This window comes from Podarcis melisellensis, assembly GCF_964234715.1.
Source record: "Podarcis melisellensis genome assembly, chromosome: 3".
NCBI lineage: Eukaryota > Metazoa > Chordata > Lepidosauria > Squamata > Lacertidae > Podarcis > Podarcis melisellensis.
In genome coordinates this window covers 32,076,257-32,091,533 of record NC_138530.1, presented here as the reverse complement: position 1 = coordinate 32,091,533, position 15,277 = coordinate 32,076,257, and the positions used below count along the sequence as shown (strand labels likewise).

At 40.2% G+C, this 15,277-nt stretch overlaps 1 protein-coding gene across 4 annotated transcripts in view; it reads left to right on the top strand.

Annotated features, from left to right (window-relative positions):
- Window positions 1–15,277, top strand: part of CDC42BPA (CDC42 binding protein kinase alpha) — a 165,230-nt gene that overhangs the window by 122,593 nt on the left and 27,360 nt on the right. For 3 of the 4 annotated variants that reach the window (XM_081903651.1, XM_081903650.1, XM_081903653.1), the window contains 10 exons: window positions 3,092–3,211; window positions 5,619–5,699; window positions 6,393–6,498; window positions 6,780–6,916; window positions 9,709–9,848; window positions 10,456–10,537; window positions 11,546–11,762; window positions 12,317–12,379; window positions 13,073–13,666; window positions 15,095–15,192. In XM_081903651.1, coding sequence (XP_081759777.1) covers window positions 3,092–3,211; window positions 5,619–5,699; window positions 6,393–6,498; window positions 6,780–6,916; window positions 9,709–9,848; window positions 10,456–10,537; window positions 11,546–11,762; window positions 12,317–12,379; window positions 13,073–13,666; window positions 15,095–15,192 — 1,638 coding nt within the window. The remainder of the gene's footprint in view (window positions 1–3,091; window positions 3,212–5,618; window positions 5,700–6,392; window positions 6,499–6,779; window positions 6,917–9,708; window positions 9,849–10,455; window positions 10,538–11,545; window positions 11,763–12,316; window positions 12,380–13,072; window positions 13,667–15,094; window positions 15,193–15,277) is intronic. The other variant, XM_081903652.1, reaches the window with a different exon arrangement.

Genomic DNA, 15,277 nt, shown 5'->3' with positions numbered 1-15,277 from the left:
AGAATTAAAACCCACTTCTTTGTCTGCCTTGCTTCCTGTAGGAAACACCGGTAGCAAGACAAGATAATACAGAAGTTTTTGTCTTGGTAGATTAATTTGATTTATTTTTTTCTAAATAAGGAGACACTGAACTTAAAATCAGTAATCAATTTCAGTTATTCTTACTATTGCTGTGATTCTGTCCTAAACACAATGGGCCCTACCTGAGAGCAAGCAGAACGGTGCCTCGCACAGCTTATTGTCAAGGATACTAATGGTGTTTTCAGTTTTAGTTGTCTGTTTATTGGGCAGAAAATAACACAACCGTGACCTAGTCTAGAAGCCAATTCACACAACCTAACATTCCTGCATAGTGCAGGATGTGTGTGTGTGCTAGAGGGCCCCTTCGATCCCTTCCGACTCAACAGTTTGAACAGGTGACGAGCACTATGCAACTTGAGAAAACTGATAATTGGATAGGCAGTGTGTGTTTTCAGTACAGGACACTGCACACACCTACATTAGGTCCCTCTTTGATGAGGGACTTCTTCACCCAGTAACCTTTTGCTCTCGGATTAGGGTGTATCAGTGCATGAATAGCTGAAGGCCAATTACTAGATCTATGAGTGTAATGGTACTTTCTGGACTGTGTTGAAAGCTCTGGTTATTTGAACAATGTACATAGAAGGTGCAAGCAGCATGTGCAAACCAGTTTTTTGCATTTCCCTTGTCCTTTATTTGGGAGGAGGAATGAAGGAAAGCACCAATTTTGGGGTGGGGGGCTTAGATATGTACAAATCCTCCGATTATATTTCCTCCATGCTGACACATAGATAAGGCATATGATATTGTGAGGCTTTGCCAAAGTATGTATGCAGCAGGCTTCCCCGGGAACAAAGTCAGGCACAGCCCTCAGAGGAGATGGGAAGAGCTTCAACAATTCCTCCAATAGATGTTCAGTATTTACAAGCAATATTTTCAAAAAATGTAGAAATAAAGCCTTCTTTAGTACAGTAATCTATAAAGAAAATATAATTCCTGATATTCAGAGAGGAGTGCATTTTTTTAAAAATGCTGAGCATAGAAAAGAATTTCTGCCGCTGATTGCTGCACTGCTTGAAACAGTTTATATGTATCAAGCTGGCGTGTTGTTTAGCATTTGGTTGCTTATAGTATTCTGAACTTGTAGTTCCCATCTTTCTTAAAAGAACCAAACAGCAGTTTGTGTCACAGTTGCTGCTTTGCCCAGTGTAAACACATGTAAAAAAAGAACAGAAAAGGCAAACCCGACATTCAGATTACCCATGCAGCTGTTATCTACTAATACCTTTTAAGCAAATGGGTAGGGAAGCTTTTAATGTTTGACACACTATTGTTTTTTAATATTTTGTTGGAAGCTACCCAGAGTGGCTGGGGAAGGTAATAATAATAATAATAATAATAATAATAATAATAATAATAATAATAATAATAATAATAATATACAGCCCAGATGTGTCCTCTATAGTAATTAAAATAGTTTAATTTTTGTGCTCTCTGGGACAACACAATCTCCCAACAGTTTTGTAAAACACAATAGTGAATAGCATTATAGTACAAATAAAAATATTCTAAGATGTTGGGTTTTCCAAAATGGCAATTGATAGTTTATTTGAAGCAACTAGATTATTTATGCAGAAAAATGTAATATTTGGACTGAACTCTATGCTATGGGGAGGGGGGTGGCAGGGCAGGTTGGGGGAGCTGGTAACTAATGAGAAAGTTGTAAAGGTAAAGGTAAAGGTACCCCTGACCATTAGGCCCAGGCGCGGACAACTCTGGGGTTGCGTGCTCATCTTGCTCCATAGGCTGAGGGAGCCGGCGTTTGTCTGCAGACACTTTTTCCGGGTCATGTGGTCAGCATGACTAAGCCGCTTCTGGCGAACCAGAGCAGCGCACAGAAACACCGTTTACCTTCCCGCCTCAGCATTACCTATTTATCTACTTGTACTTTACGTGCTTTCGAACTGCTAGGTTGGCAGGAGCAGGGACCGAGCAACGGGAGCTCACCCCCTCACAAGGAGTTGAACCACCGACCTTCTGATCGGGAAGCCCTAGGCTCTGTTGGTTAAGACCACAGCGCCACCCGCGTCCCATATGAGAAAGTTGTAGTTCAACTAAATAAAGGAATTAGATTTTTAATTAAAACTGTCTTCCCTCAAATATATTTTCAAGGAAGCAAACCCATGTCTAGTATAACAGTGTAAGAAAATATGTACTTAGCCGATTGTGTTTAATATAATCTTTAACATGAATATAGACAGAACAAGATGAAATCAAATATTGCATAACACCTAAACCATCAAACAATTTCTAATTACAGTAACAAAAAAAAATTGAAATTAGAAAATGTAGATCAAGGCATCACTGCAGAACGGAATCTTTTTCTATTATTTTGCTTCTGATATTCACCCTTTATGAGATTCTTTTATTAGTCAAAATATATTCTAGCTTCTTTTGCTTAGCGTTGAAAACTTCAGACTACTACAAATCAAACAAAAACATATAACTCAGCAATTATAGTATGCTTCTACAAATACTTTCATATGTCATGATGGGCAATTTCTTGTTGATAATCATCATAATGTATTGTTATGCTTAATTCATTGGTATGGTTCCTTAATGATCAAGATTTAAATTAACAGTGGGGAAGCACCTTAACATATTTTTTTGCTATCCATTGCAATTCATAAAAGAACCCAAAATTCAGGTGTTTTAAATTAAAGAATAAGACAGTCTCGGTGACTCACAAGCATTATTACAGGCTTAACTTTATGTAAATTGATTATCCTATCCAACTGCCAACAAACAAATGCTTAGAGTGGACTTTACTGATCCCTGCACAAGCCAGATAGACTGATGTTATGCTTCCATTGCAGGCAGGTAACCTAGCTCAAACATTTACAAATTGAGTGGCAAATTATTATTTATTTCTTTTAAAAATTTTGCTCCCCGATTTGCATTTCTATGTTTTTGAGAAAATTAGTGCATAATAAAAAAGTGGCTTTTAATTTTCTTCCCCTCCCTCTTCCCTTCCTTTTTGCTTGTTTCTTTTCCTTGGTTGTTTCTCTAGATTGATTCTGTTGAAAATTTTACCTTATCTAATACGCCTTCGCGGGATGAAGATCTCAAGTGTCACCTTCATTCAAGATCTAGGTCCCCTTCCACAGCTAGTGACATTGAACCAATTGAGGTACTCTCTCATTTGCTTAAGATTCGTCTGTCCCACACCATAGTGTTAGAGAGGTTCGGAATGAATTAGGAGGCAAAATAGCCCTGAATAGTGTTTGATTTAAATTAGACTTAAAAACTATATCCAAGGACCAGTTCACACCCAGTTGTTTAGATGTGGGTTGCTGTACCTGTAAATGTAAAAAGAATGCAGCACACACTTCTACAGTGGTACCTCGGTTTAAGAACAGCCCTGTTTACTATTCGGTTTACGAACTCCACAAAACCGGAAGTAGTGTCCTGGTTTGCGAACTCTACCTTGGTCTAAGAATGGAAGCCAAATGGTGGAAGGGCATCTGTGGCAGGAGGCCTCATTAGGGAAAGCACACCTCAGTTTAAGAATGGTTTCGGTTTAAGAATGGACTTCCGGAACAGATTAAGTTTATAAACCCAGGTACCACTGTACATTGTACAAAACACAATAATTAGGCTGTGAGGATTGGATCCGGATCCCTGTTGAATATACACTTCCAGGCAAACTTGGGTTTGCAGCCATCTTAATAATGTGTGAAATTGCTGTAAGAAAGCAAGTAGCAGGTGGGAAATGGTACCAGCGAGGTTTGGTAAGGTGAGTGCTCTCGCTGCTTCCTTTCAGATATTCAACTGCAACTAGGATTGAGTGCTGCTTTGTTCATTTTGCATCTATTTGCTGCTGCTTCCTTTTTTTCTGGGCTGCTGAACCTTGCCAAATAATCTTTGCAATATTTTCTTGGGATGTTCCTTTTGGGGCGCATCTGAACCCATTATACTACATTGTTCCTCTGGAAACCTACAACCATGTTCTACACTTAGGCCAGAATCCAATGGCCTACGGGGTTTTTATAACCATAAGCAGACTCCTTTGCTGGGTGGCAAAAGTATTTTTGAAACTTATAGACATTTTGGAAAGAATTCATGATACATTATAGTTGCATGGAGATGGCATCAGGTTTAAAGGGAAAGGAAAAAAATCGTGGGTTGCTCAAACCCCTTCCATGAGCCAAAGTGGCTGTTTATTGGCCTTATATTCCTGGACTATGTTTCTATTTTGGTTGAAATTACTTGGGCTTTTAATGTTCATACAACATCTCTGCAACTGACAGATACTCTTGCTATTCCAAAAAATAAAAAATCATTCTTCCTTGCATTTTTTGACTTTCAAATGCCACTAAGCCTTTCAAATAAGGGAGGGATTGCTAAGGTTTGGCCTTCTAAATGTTGTTGAACTGCAGCTCCTATCATCCCTGAACATTGGCTGTGCTGGCTGGAGCAGATGGGAGTTGGGAGTCCAACAACATCTGGAGGGCCACAGGTGGCCATACCAACGCAGCCCCTGAAATTAGGGATGCAGGTTTCCCCCCCCCCCTATTCTTAACTGCAAACTTAAGCATGGTTATAGAGAAGTTCAGTGGAACTTACTCCCAGGTAAGTGTCCATACCAATGCAGCCATAATCCCCCTTTTGTTACAAACTGATCGGATGCTGTCAAACTACCATTAAGATTGCTTAACCAGTTTATAAAAAGCATTAGTGCCTCAGCTATCCCGCTTATTTGTTGAAATATGCTGCAAAAAACTTCATCTTCCCCACACACAATCTTTTTCTTTTCAAAAGCCATTATCATTAGTCACACTTTGCTAAACTCTTCTGCCACTCCTACAAGGGCATTTGTGTCAAGATACTTTAGGTACATTTTTTCAATGCAACTGGCCTTCATTTTTTGGTAGTTAGCAGTTACATTTCTGGTACAACTATGAATTCACTATTGATGCAGAGGTGTTCTACTACATTTAATCGGTAGCATGTTAGCTTAGAGGGGGAGGGGGCATTTCCTTAGAATATCCATCTCCCTGCATTGACCTCTAACAAACCACATGAATCACAGATGTCATATTCTGATAAAATGAGACATTTTTTTTACTGGTGTGTATCCAAATGAATAATTCCCAAAATTGCTTTATGGATGCAAAATATCACAGCTGTCCCAAATCATAGGAAGCTAGCATACTGGATTTCATGTTATTGATTTACAAAACCAAAGGAAAGAAAGATTATACATTTTTGTTGTTGCTGTAAGGTGAAAGTTTTACGTTAGTGAATTATCTTGCTAAATCACTGAGCATTGGGAGTTTATCCATTGAAAAACATCATTAAGTAAAATGCATTTGTCAATTGTCAGCATAGCTATCCTCAAGGTTGAAAAGGAGAACTTAAAAGATGTTCAAATATTTTGCTAGGTAGCAAGGTGATGAGCATGTTACTTGTACAATCATTCATTTATTTGCCTCCTTTAGTTCTTGTGCTCTTTTTGCTGAAGTTTATGTTTGTGAAAGGCCTTTTCATGGTGTGCTTTTTTCACCTTAAGTAATTCTCAACATATATATGTTCAGGTTTCAGATCATCCTCTGCGTCCGGTTCACACACCAACCATGAGGTCACCATATATTGGTTCAGGACTCTCTGTGCCAAAGGTACCATAAGAAATTCTTGCAACAATTAACAGCAGTATTATTGTTATTAATCATAATCATTGTAACAATCATTCAGAAGTGCAACATTGAAGCCCTTCCTGTGTAGTTTCCTGGGGATGTTTATGAATCATCTGGTTCACAACACAGATATCATGTGTTTATTCACGATTTTGGTTCTGTGCAGTCTTACCTTAGATATTTGAGATTACAGAGCTGTCTGTCTCTTGACAGAAAATAAATAAGCATCAGCATCTTTAAACACAGAATGACTCTTTCACCTGTTTCATTTCTGTATATTCATCTGCTTATACAAAAGAGGGTTTTCTTTAATATTTCTTTTTTTCTTTTTGTTAATGCACAGATGTTTAATAGTACTCTGCATTTATAATTTTAACTTTGATAGTGTCCCTTTTAAAGAGACAGCTGACGTGACTGCTGAGACATGGGTCAGCTTTCTTTAGACTGCCAATTTTATTCTCTGAACAGTAATCAATAATGCTTTAGCTATTTTTAGACATGGGAACAGTCTGGAATTTGTATTACCAAACAAAAAAACAAACAAAAAACCTCCTGGTTTTTATCAGCACAGCAAACGAGGCCATTAATTTAACACATAGCATTTGTATTTAAGAGTAAATTTTGGAGAGCAAAATACCTGTCATCTAAGCTTTTTCTGTTTTCATTATTCCACAGCCTAAGGCCCATCAGTTTGTAGTGAAATCCTTTAATACCCCTACCAAATGCAATCAGTGCACATCTTTGATGGTTGGCTTAATAAGACAGGGCTGTACCTGTGAAGGTAAGATTGACTTACCATCTTATCTAGCAAATTATCACTTCATTGTATTATTCTGTTGATTATTACATTTTTGGATGCAAGAACAGTCAAGACCAGTTTGAAAAAAAATATTTACTTGTTTTTGTTTCGTTTTGGAACTTATCCAAACTCAGATATTGCAAAAGTAACTAACAAGATTGACATGAGAAATGTTAATAACTTTCATAAGTTAATAGATTAATCTGTTACATATTCAATAATGAGAAATGTATATTTTGATTGAATTCTATATTTTCTCCCAGTGTGTGGATTTTCATGCCATGTGACCTGTGCAGACAAGGCACCAGCGGTGTGTCCAATTCCACCTGAACAGACAAAGGGCCCTTTGGGTATTGACCCACAGAAAGGCATAGGAACGGCTTATGAAGGCCATGTCCGAGTAAGTATAGGAACACTGAATGTCATGGTCTGATTGTAGTTTCTTACAATAATTTATAATGCAGCATCGAACAATTTGTTTTATATTGGAATGACGATCATCTTGGCTTTTCATTTTCTATATAATATTTTTTTCTGAGTGTGTGAATAAGAAAAGAACTACTCTGTTCTAAACTTTACCATCCCCACATTTTTATTGCATATTATTACTTCAAGCTAAGTATAATGCGCACTAAACATTTCTGCAGCTATCCAAATTATAGGAGGCCATATTCACAGGAGTGGATTATGCTGGTGTAATTTACCCTATTCCAGGCTGCTTTCAGGAGTGGGGCTACTGCCAACCAAGCCAGGCTGGGCCTGACAGAGAGAAAACAAGCCTTTATAAAATAGAATTTGGCACACGACCAGCAAAAAGCGTGGTGTAACTTTCCCTGGGTTTCTAGGTGATGTGACTGAGCTGAAAAAAAATTGCAATAAGGGCATGTTTTCAAAGAGGCCTGCCCTTCTGAATGAAAGCGTGGAGGTTTCCTCAGACTTTTGACTCATGTAAAAAGATGCATCATAATAATAATAATAATAATAATAATAATAATAATAATAATAATTTTTTATTTATACCCCGCCTTCCCCAGCCAAGGCCGGGCTCAGAGCGGCTTACAAGCAATAATAAAAACAAGTTGAATGATTACAACTTAAAAACAAAATTAAAATACAACATTAAAATAATGAAACATTAAAATATTAAAATGTAGCCTCATCGCAGGAGGAGAAGGAAAGGAAAAAAGAGAGGGAGGGAATCAAATTGGCTCCAAGCCAAAGGCCAGGCGGAACAACTCTGTCTTACAGGCCCTGCGGAAAGAAATTGGGCCCCCACAAGAGAAGGGAGTTGGTCCCTCATCCCCATGCCATCCCGACCCAGCCATAGGACCTCTGTCCTCGAAGGATTTAGTTTCAATCGGCTCCCACAAAACCATCCAGCCACAGCTTCCAAGCATCTGGTCAGTGTGTTCGGGGCCAAGTCGGTGTGGCCATCCATCAGCAGATAGAGCTGAGTGTCATCAGCATATTGGTGACAGCCCAGCCCAAAGCTCCGGATAATCTGGGCAAGGAGGCGCATAAAGATGTTAAAAAGCATTGGGGAGAGGATTGCGCTCTGCGGCACTCCACACACCAAGGAATGGCGCGATGACATTTCCCTCCCTAGTGCCACCCTCTGTCTCCGACCAGAGATAAAAGAGCACAGCCAGTTACGGGCTATGCCCTGTATCCCCACGTCTGCGAGGCGGTGGTCCAGAAGATCATGATCGACCATGTCAAAGGCTGCTGACAAATCTAAAAGGATCAGCAGTCCTGACCCACCTCGATCCAGCTGTCTACGAAGATCATCTGTTAGGGCAACCAGAGCCGTCTCGTTCCCAAAACCAGGACGGAAACCGGACTAAAATGGATCTAAAGCCGATGTTTCCTCCAGAAACCTACCAAGCTGTTCAGCAACCGCTCTCTCAGTTACCTTACCCAGATATGGAAGATTTGAAACTGGGCAGTAATTGGATAGGTCTAAGGGATCTAATGAAGTTTTCTTTAAGAGTGGACACACTACTGCTTCCTTCAGTTCCCCTGGGAATGTCCCCATGTCAAGGGACAAATTGATAATTTCAAACAGGGGGGTCCGTACAACATCTGGACACTCCCTAATCAGCCAAGATGGGCACGGATCCAGGAGGCAGGTTGTGTGCCTACAAACTTGGAGGAATCTATCCACATCAGCAGGGAGAATCCGATCGAAATGGTCCAACACTGGACCTGAAGTCAGTTGAGGGGCCTCCAGTTCAGTAACTGTATCTAAATTGGCAGGGAGGTCACGGCGGAGCAACAGGACTTTCTTCGCAAAAAAGCTCGCGAATGCCTCACAGCTGTGGGTCGAATTTGTGCTTAAATTTGGTTGTCCTCCTAAGGACGTTATTGACCTAATTATTCTAAAAAGTTGTGCCGGGCGAGAGCTAGCGGATGCAATGGAAGCTGCAAAGTAAGATTTCTTAGCAGCTTTCAAAGCCATCTCATAGGCTTTCATAAGCGTCCTATAAGATGTTCTTGAGGCTCCGTCACGAGTCTGTCGCCATACTCACTCTAGCCGTCTGAGATCCCGCTTCATTTTCCGGAGCTCCTCAGTAAACCAAGGGGCCCAGTTTCGACGGGGTCGCAGAGGGCGCTTAGGCGCGATCTCATCAATGGCTGCCAAGAGCCAGTTATTCCAGTCCTCAACAAGGTCATCTAATGAGTCACCAGGAGGAGCAGGGTCCCGTAAGGCTTGTCAGAATCTATCAGGATCCATCTGTTTTCGCGGACGAGCCCAAGTAGGTTCGCCACCCGAGCAGGGGAGGAGCGGGAAGTCAATCTTGGCTTTCAGAGCATAGTGATCAGACCCTGGCACTTCCACAGGGGGGAGCATGATCAAATCTATGCCAACCCCAAAGATCAGATCCACTACAAACCTATTCCGATTTGACTGCCGTGGTATTTCCCAAAGGAACTGCAGAAGCTGCAGTTCTGAGAAAGGTCAAAGGATCTCTAACAAAGAATTCTCAGCAACCTCATAGAATTTCATGTAGAAAGCCACAGTAGTTAAAACCGTTTGGTTTTGCAATGCAGGCATGCTCTTGAGTGACCTGCTGGTTATACATTGAGAATATACAGGGCATTTCTAATAACTAATTAATGGAATGATTTATTTATTCATTTTTACATTTCTTTCTTTACATTTGAATATCAGTACCATTAATTTTGTTACAGGTCCCAAAACCAGCTGGAGTGAAGAAAGGCTGGCAAAGAGCACTGTCTGTTGTCTGTGACTTCAAGCTCTTCCTTTATGATATTGCAGAAGGAAAAGCATCCCAGCCCAGTGTGGTAGTGAGTCAGGTTCTTGATATGAGGTAGGAAGTGTCTTTTTTTTTTTAATGTAAGAGACTGCAAGTGCTGCCAATTATAATTCACACTGTAGAGAATTCAATCTATGGAAGCTTCCACATCTAAGAAATAACTCTTCTTCACCAATCCTTTATTAGGCATTATTAATATAGGCCATCATAAAACATCCATATGTAAAATTTAAAATATATATATACAAAAATATGTAAGAACAAGGATTTTCATTGGAGTTTCTTCCCACTAAATAGTGCCCTTCGCCACTCAAAGAGACGCTATTGACAAAACCTGCAGTTACTTCCAGGTTAATGTCAGACAGATAGAATCTGATATTTTCATTGTGCCATGATGTTAGACTACCCAAAAAAAAGCAGATAGCACATGTTTGCGTAGAAAAGAATATATTCTACAGAAATAACATAAAAATAAAAGAAATGAAATTGGTGGTCATTCTCCTCCTAAATGACTTGAGGTTACCTTTTTAAGATAAAAAGCACTTTGTGTTGATACGCACTTCCACTATAATTTGAATAGATACTGTTCAAAAGTTAATTATAAAAGAAGTGGACGTCAGTTTGCTGATAAACATTTTTTGCATTGTTGTTTTTCAAAAAGGGATGAAGAATTCTCAGTGAGTTCTGTCTTGGCTTCTGATGTCATCCATGCAAATAGAAAAGATATTCCTTGTATCTTTAGAGTAAGTAATACATGTTAAAGTTGATATCTGTTGCTTATAAGTACAGTGGAGCCAATACTGTTGTTTAATTTTTGTTTCCATTTCCTTTATTATCAAAAATACCTGCATCATTCTTTGTGGTTTCAAGTGCTCCTTGAAATTTCATGTCTTTTTCATCCAAACCCTGGACACTAGGAGGAAGTATGAAAATGTCATAACATACTAATTTGTAATGGTCTATGAAATGGTACTGTCCCTGAGCTAGTCTGAAGGAAAAAACATTTAACTTAGAATAAATGGAAAATCTTTGCCTGATAGTTATTGGCTAATTTTTTTCAATTAGATTTTTATCCCAGCAAATTTTGCCACTAGAAGCTCAGTATATTCTCACGGATAGAAGAGAATGAGGGAGGTAATTTTGCTTGGCTTTACCTTCCCTCTGCTGCCCCAGGCACCACCTTCCACACTATTCCAAAGGATACTCAGACCATACGAAGCAGATTTTTGGGTGGCATGGGGGGCTGCTGGGGGGGGGGGGTAGAGAGAGAGAGAAACAAAAATTGCCTGTCTCATCAGCAAGATGCCTCCACTGTAACAGAAGACTTTCTTAGAAAACAGGACCACTTCCATTCATGGGAGGCAAAATCTGGATCCAATCCATGGTTGTGCCCTTCCCATTTTTGCCTTGCAACAACCCTGTGAGATAAGCCAAGTTGAGAGAGGCTGGCTGAGCCAGGATCAGCCAGTGAGATTCAACACTACTTAAGCAGAGATTTGAACTTACCAAACCACTCTATATGCAATGCCACACTAACTCTCGCTAGTTCACCTTGAAATGTGTCTGTAATGCTGGGTTCCTCAACTGATCGACTATAAGCAAGGCACAGATTGTATTCAACAGATCATAAATGTCAAGGCATCTGTTTTTCTTTGCATTGGTTTATTTTGAATATTTATCTCCTTCCTCCCTACCTCATGTGTGCCGTCTTTTACATTGCACAAAAACACACACGTCTTTAACTTTTCCAGGTTACAGCTTCCCAGCTATCAGCATGCAGTAACAAGTGTTCAATCCTGATCCTAGCTGACAGCGAGAATGAAAAGAGCAAGTGGGTAGGAGTCCTAAATGAACTGCACAGGATTTTAAAGAAGAACAAGCTCAAAGATCGTTCAGTCTATGTTCCCAAAGAGGCCTATGACAGCACCTTGCCCCTCATTAAAACCACCCAGGCGGCAGCAATCATAGGTATGTGCTTGATAACCCCACAATAATACTTGACTCTACCTTAATGGAAGTTGGGTGGGTGCTTTCCCCCCACCCCTTTCTTTTTTGCTATGCCAGCTAGTACAGCAGAGTAGGCCAGATACCAGATCCCTTTCCAGAAAATGGTCTGGCTTAGGGTCCAATGGATAAATCCCCACTCCCTCAGAAGAAATTGCCTGATTCATGGCACACCACCAGCAATAGTTTCTCACCTGCCTGTTCTTTCAGTGGGCCCAGCGGGAACCTCAACAGCCACAGATCCCACCCTATATAGAGGGACACCTGCACTTAAACCTAACCCTCTATAGCAGCAGTGCTGTGGGTTCTAAATGTGCTTACAGTGTTTTTATTACACTAGGGGGAAATTTTGTTTTTAATTCTTAAAAGTGATATATGGAAGTGAATGGTAAGTATTCTTTTCTAATCATTAGCCTGTTGATCTGCTATCTAATTAGCATTTGTCTTCCTTATTAGCCATGTGCCTCCAATTGGACTTCCTCCCCACCCACCCTCTTCTTTTCTTTTAACTGCTGCAGATCACGAAAGAATAGCTCTGGGCAATGAAGAAGGGTTATTTATGGTTCATGTCACCAAGGATGGTAAGGGAACATGGCTTATGTTTGAAATGTCGGGGGTTGAAATAACAAACTGCACATTTTGTTCTGTCAGCTCCTTCTAGTGCCTAGTGCCGTCTTTTATTAGTTCATGATTATGAAGTTGACAAGTCAAATTGTTCTCAGTTCTTTCCGCCTACCAAGAAAGCCTTTCAATCTGTGCTGTGTTGGCGGACTAGAACCCAGACTCAATAACTACTTCCTGAATTGGGATAAATAAGATTAACGTTCCCCATGGCTACCCGCAAATGCCAGGGATGAAGCTTCACCCCATGGGTCCTCAGAACCCTAGCATCTCTCTGCATTATAGGTTCTGGCCTGTGACAGGATTACCCATGAGGGAATGCAGGCTCTCAACTTTTTCTTTTCTTTTTTTTTTAAAGATTCCCTACGTCTTGATTATGGCAAGTGAGGCATAACATATCCCAGCAATAAGGATTGAAGCAGAAAATTGTTGTTAAAGCCATAAGAAATAAGTTCTAAGAAAAAGGTTGCTGAAAGATGAGACTATGGTGGCTTGAGAAAGACACCATGTCTGTCTTCATACAGTTCCAGCAAAATGAGAGGGAGAAATAAAAAACACAAGCAATAGTTTGCATTGGGGCTCTAGCACAAGATAAAATTTCAAAGGAAGAACTTGTTTGCATGGGTACTAACTTAAGTGTTTAATTTTTGCAGAGATCATTCGTGTCGGTGACAATAAGAAAGTGCATCAGATTGAGCTCATCCCCAATGAGCAGCTAATTGCAGTGATCTCAGGACGAAACCGTCATGTACGGCTATTCCCTATGACAGCCCTGGACGGACGAGAGACTGATTTTTATAAACTGGCAGAGACTAAAGGTTGCCAGACAATAGTTTCTGGGCAAGTACGCCATGGAGCCCTTACCTGCCTGTGTGTGGCAATGAAAAGGCAGGTCCTCTGCTATGAACTAAATCACAGCAAGACGCGTCACAAAAAGATTAAAGAAATCCAAGTGGCTGGGAATGTCCAGTGGATGGCAATCTTTAGTGAGCGGCTCTGTGTGGGCTACCAGTCAGGATTCTTAAAATACCCTTTGCATGGAGAAGGAAACCCACATAGTTTGCTTCACCCAGATGATCACACACTGTCGTTCATTGCACAGCAACCAACTGATGCCATCTGTGCAGTTGAGATCTCCAATAAGGAATACCTGCTGTGTTTTAGCAGCGTGGGGGTTTATGTGGACTGCCAAGGTCGAAGATCAAGGCAACAGGAACTGATGTGGCCTGCAACTCCTTCCTCCTCCTGTAAGTTCCTTTCATTATGTTAGTTCAAAGTAGCCTCATTTCTCCTCCTGGTTTGAGAGAACACATGCAACATTGGGATAATATTCAGGTAGTTACTCCCTTCTTTTTCTGTAAGACGGCATCATCAACAGGCTACATGGGGGCGTGATGCACAAAAGACATTTGTAAGAAATAGCTTTTTAAAATAATGTTTTCATAAACAAGACACAGATGTACACATTCTTCCTTACCATTCTCTCCCTCCCACTATAAATTCTCTCTCCCATTTTCTGTTCATCGTTAGTTGTAGTTTAACTCTGGGTTGCATTCAATTTGGTTATACTTAGAGTAGATCCAGTAAAATTAATAAACTCGTCTAAGTTAGGAGCAATAATTTTTGTGGGTCCACTTTAAGTAGATTTAGTTGAATGCCACTCACAGTGTTTCATTTGGCAGGCCTTGGTTAGCAGTTGTCCTCCAAACCAGAGTCAGAAACCAGAGTCAGATTCTGTTTTTTGATTCTGCATTGGAAGGCAAGTGCCATACCTGGCCAGATCATTGAATCTTAGCATTGTAGAGGTGGAAGAGACCACAGCGGTCATCTAGTCCAACCCCATGCAATGAAGGAATTTTTTGCCCAATGTGGGCCTCAAACCCACAACCCTGAGATTAAGAGTTTCATGGCAGAATATGGCTGTGTGTTGCTTCTAGAACTATGTATCTAGCATAAGTAGTCGTGTTCATAGCACTGGCTTGTAGTTGTCATGACTAAAGCTGCTTGATATGAATGGTAATAAGCAAATGGCACCATACACATAAAACAGTCCCCCCTGGTATTAGGCATACGTTACTGCTAGGCAAGAGCATCCACTACCAGCAACACTGTTTCTCACCAGTGGTATACCAGGGTTAGTGGGAACCTTAACAACTGTGGGTCCCACCACATTACACTGTACAGTTCATTTTTTACACCTGGAAAGTACATTCACAGACCCAGATTTTCAAATACACTTGTAATATTTGTTGCAAGACCCTGCTTTCTAGAATTACCCACTCTTCAACCTAAGGTTCCAGGGTTAGTTACAACAATAAAAAAATAAAATAAAATAAGTTTGAAACAACTTGCAGTCACAGAACTAAGGTGGGTCCTCCCCATCTGAGGCAAAGTTACCGGTTCAAAATGCTATCAATAGCTGGGAAATTGAGATGAATATTAAACCAGAAGGAATGTGATTAGTAAATATTGTCTTGCTTCCCAGTAATAATCAAAGATCCTTTTGTTCAGAATAAAAAATAAAATAAATCTTACCATTTTCTACACAGTCATTAGAAGGATAATAAAGAAAGTATCAATGTTAAGCTGTCTACAGAGTCTGTATATTGAGAAGTGACTCTTTTCTAACCTTCAACACAATCTGTTACTCAGACTTGTATTTTATTTCTCCCCAGGTTACAATGCCCCATACCTCTCAGTATACAGTGAAAACGCCGTTGATATATTTGATGTGAACTCCATGGAGTGGATTCAGACTATCCCCCTCAAGAAGGTAAATAGCAAGTGATACTGAAGAGCAAACCATTCCATAGGATAGATTCCAACGAGAGTTAAGAGTGCATATTCAGTCAAATGCA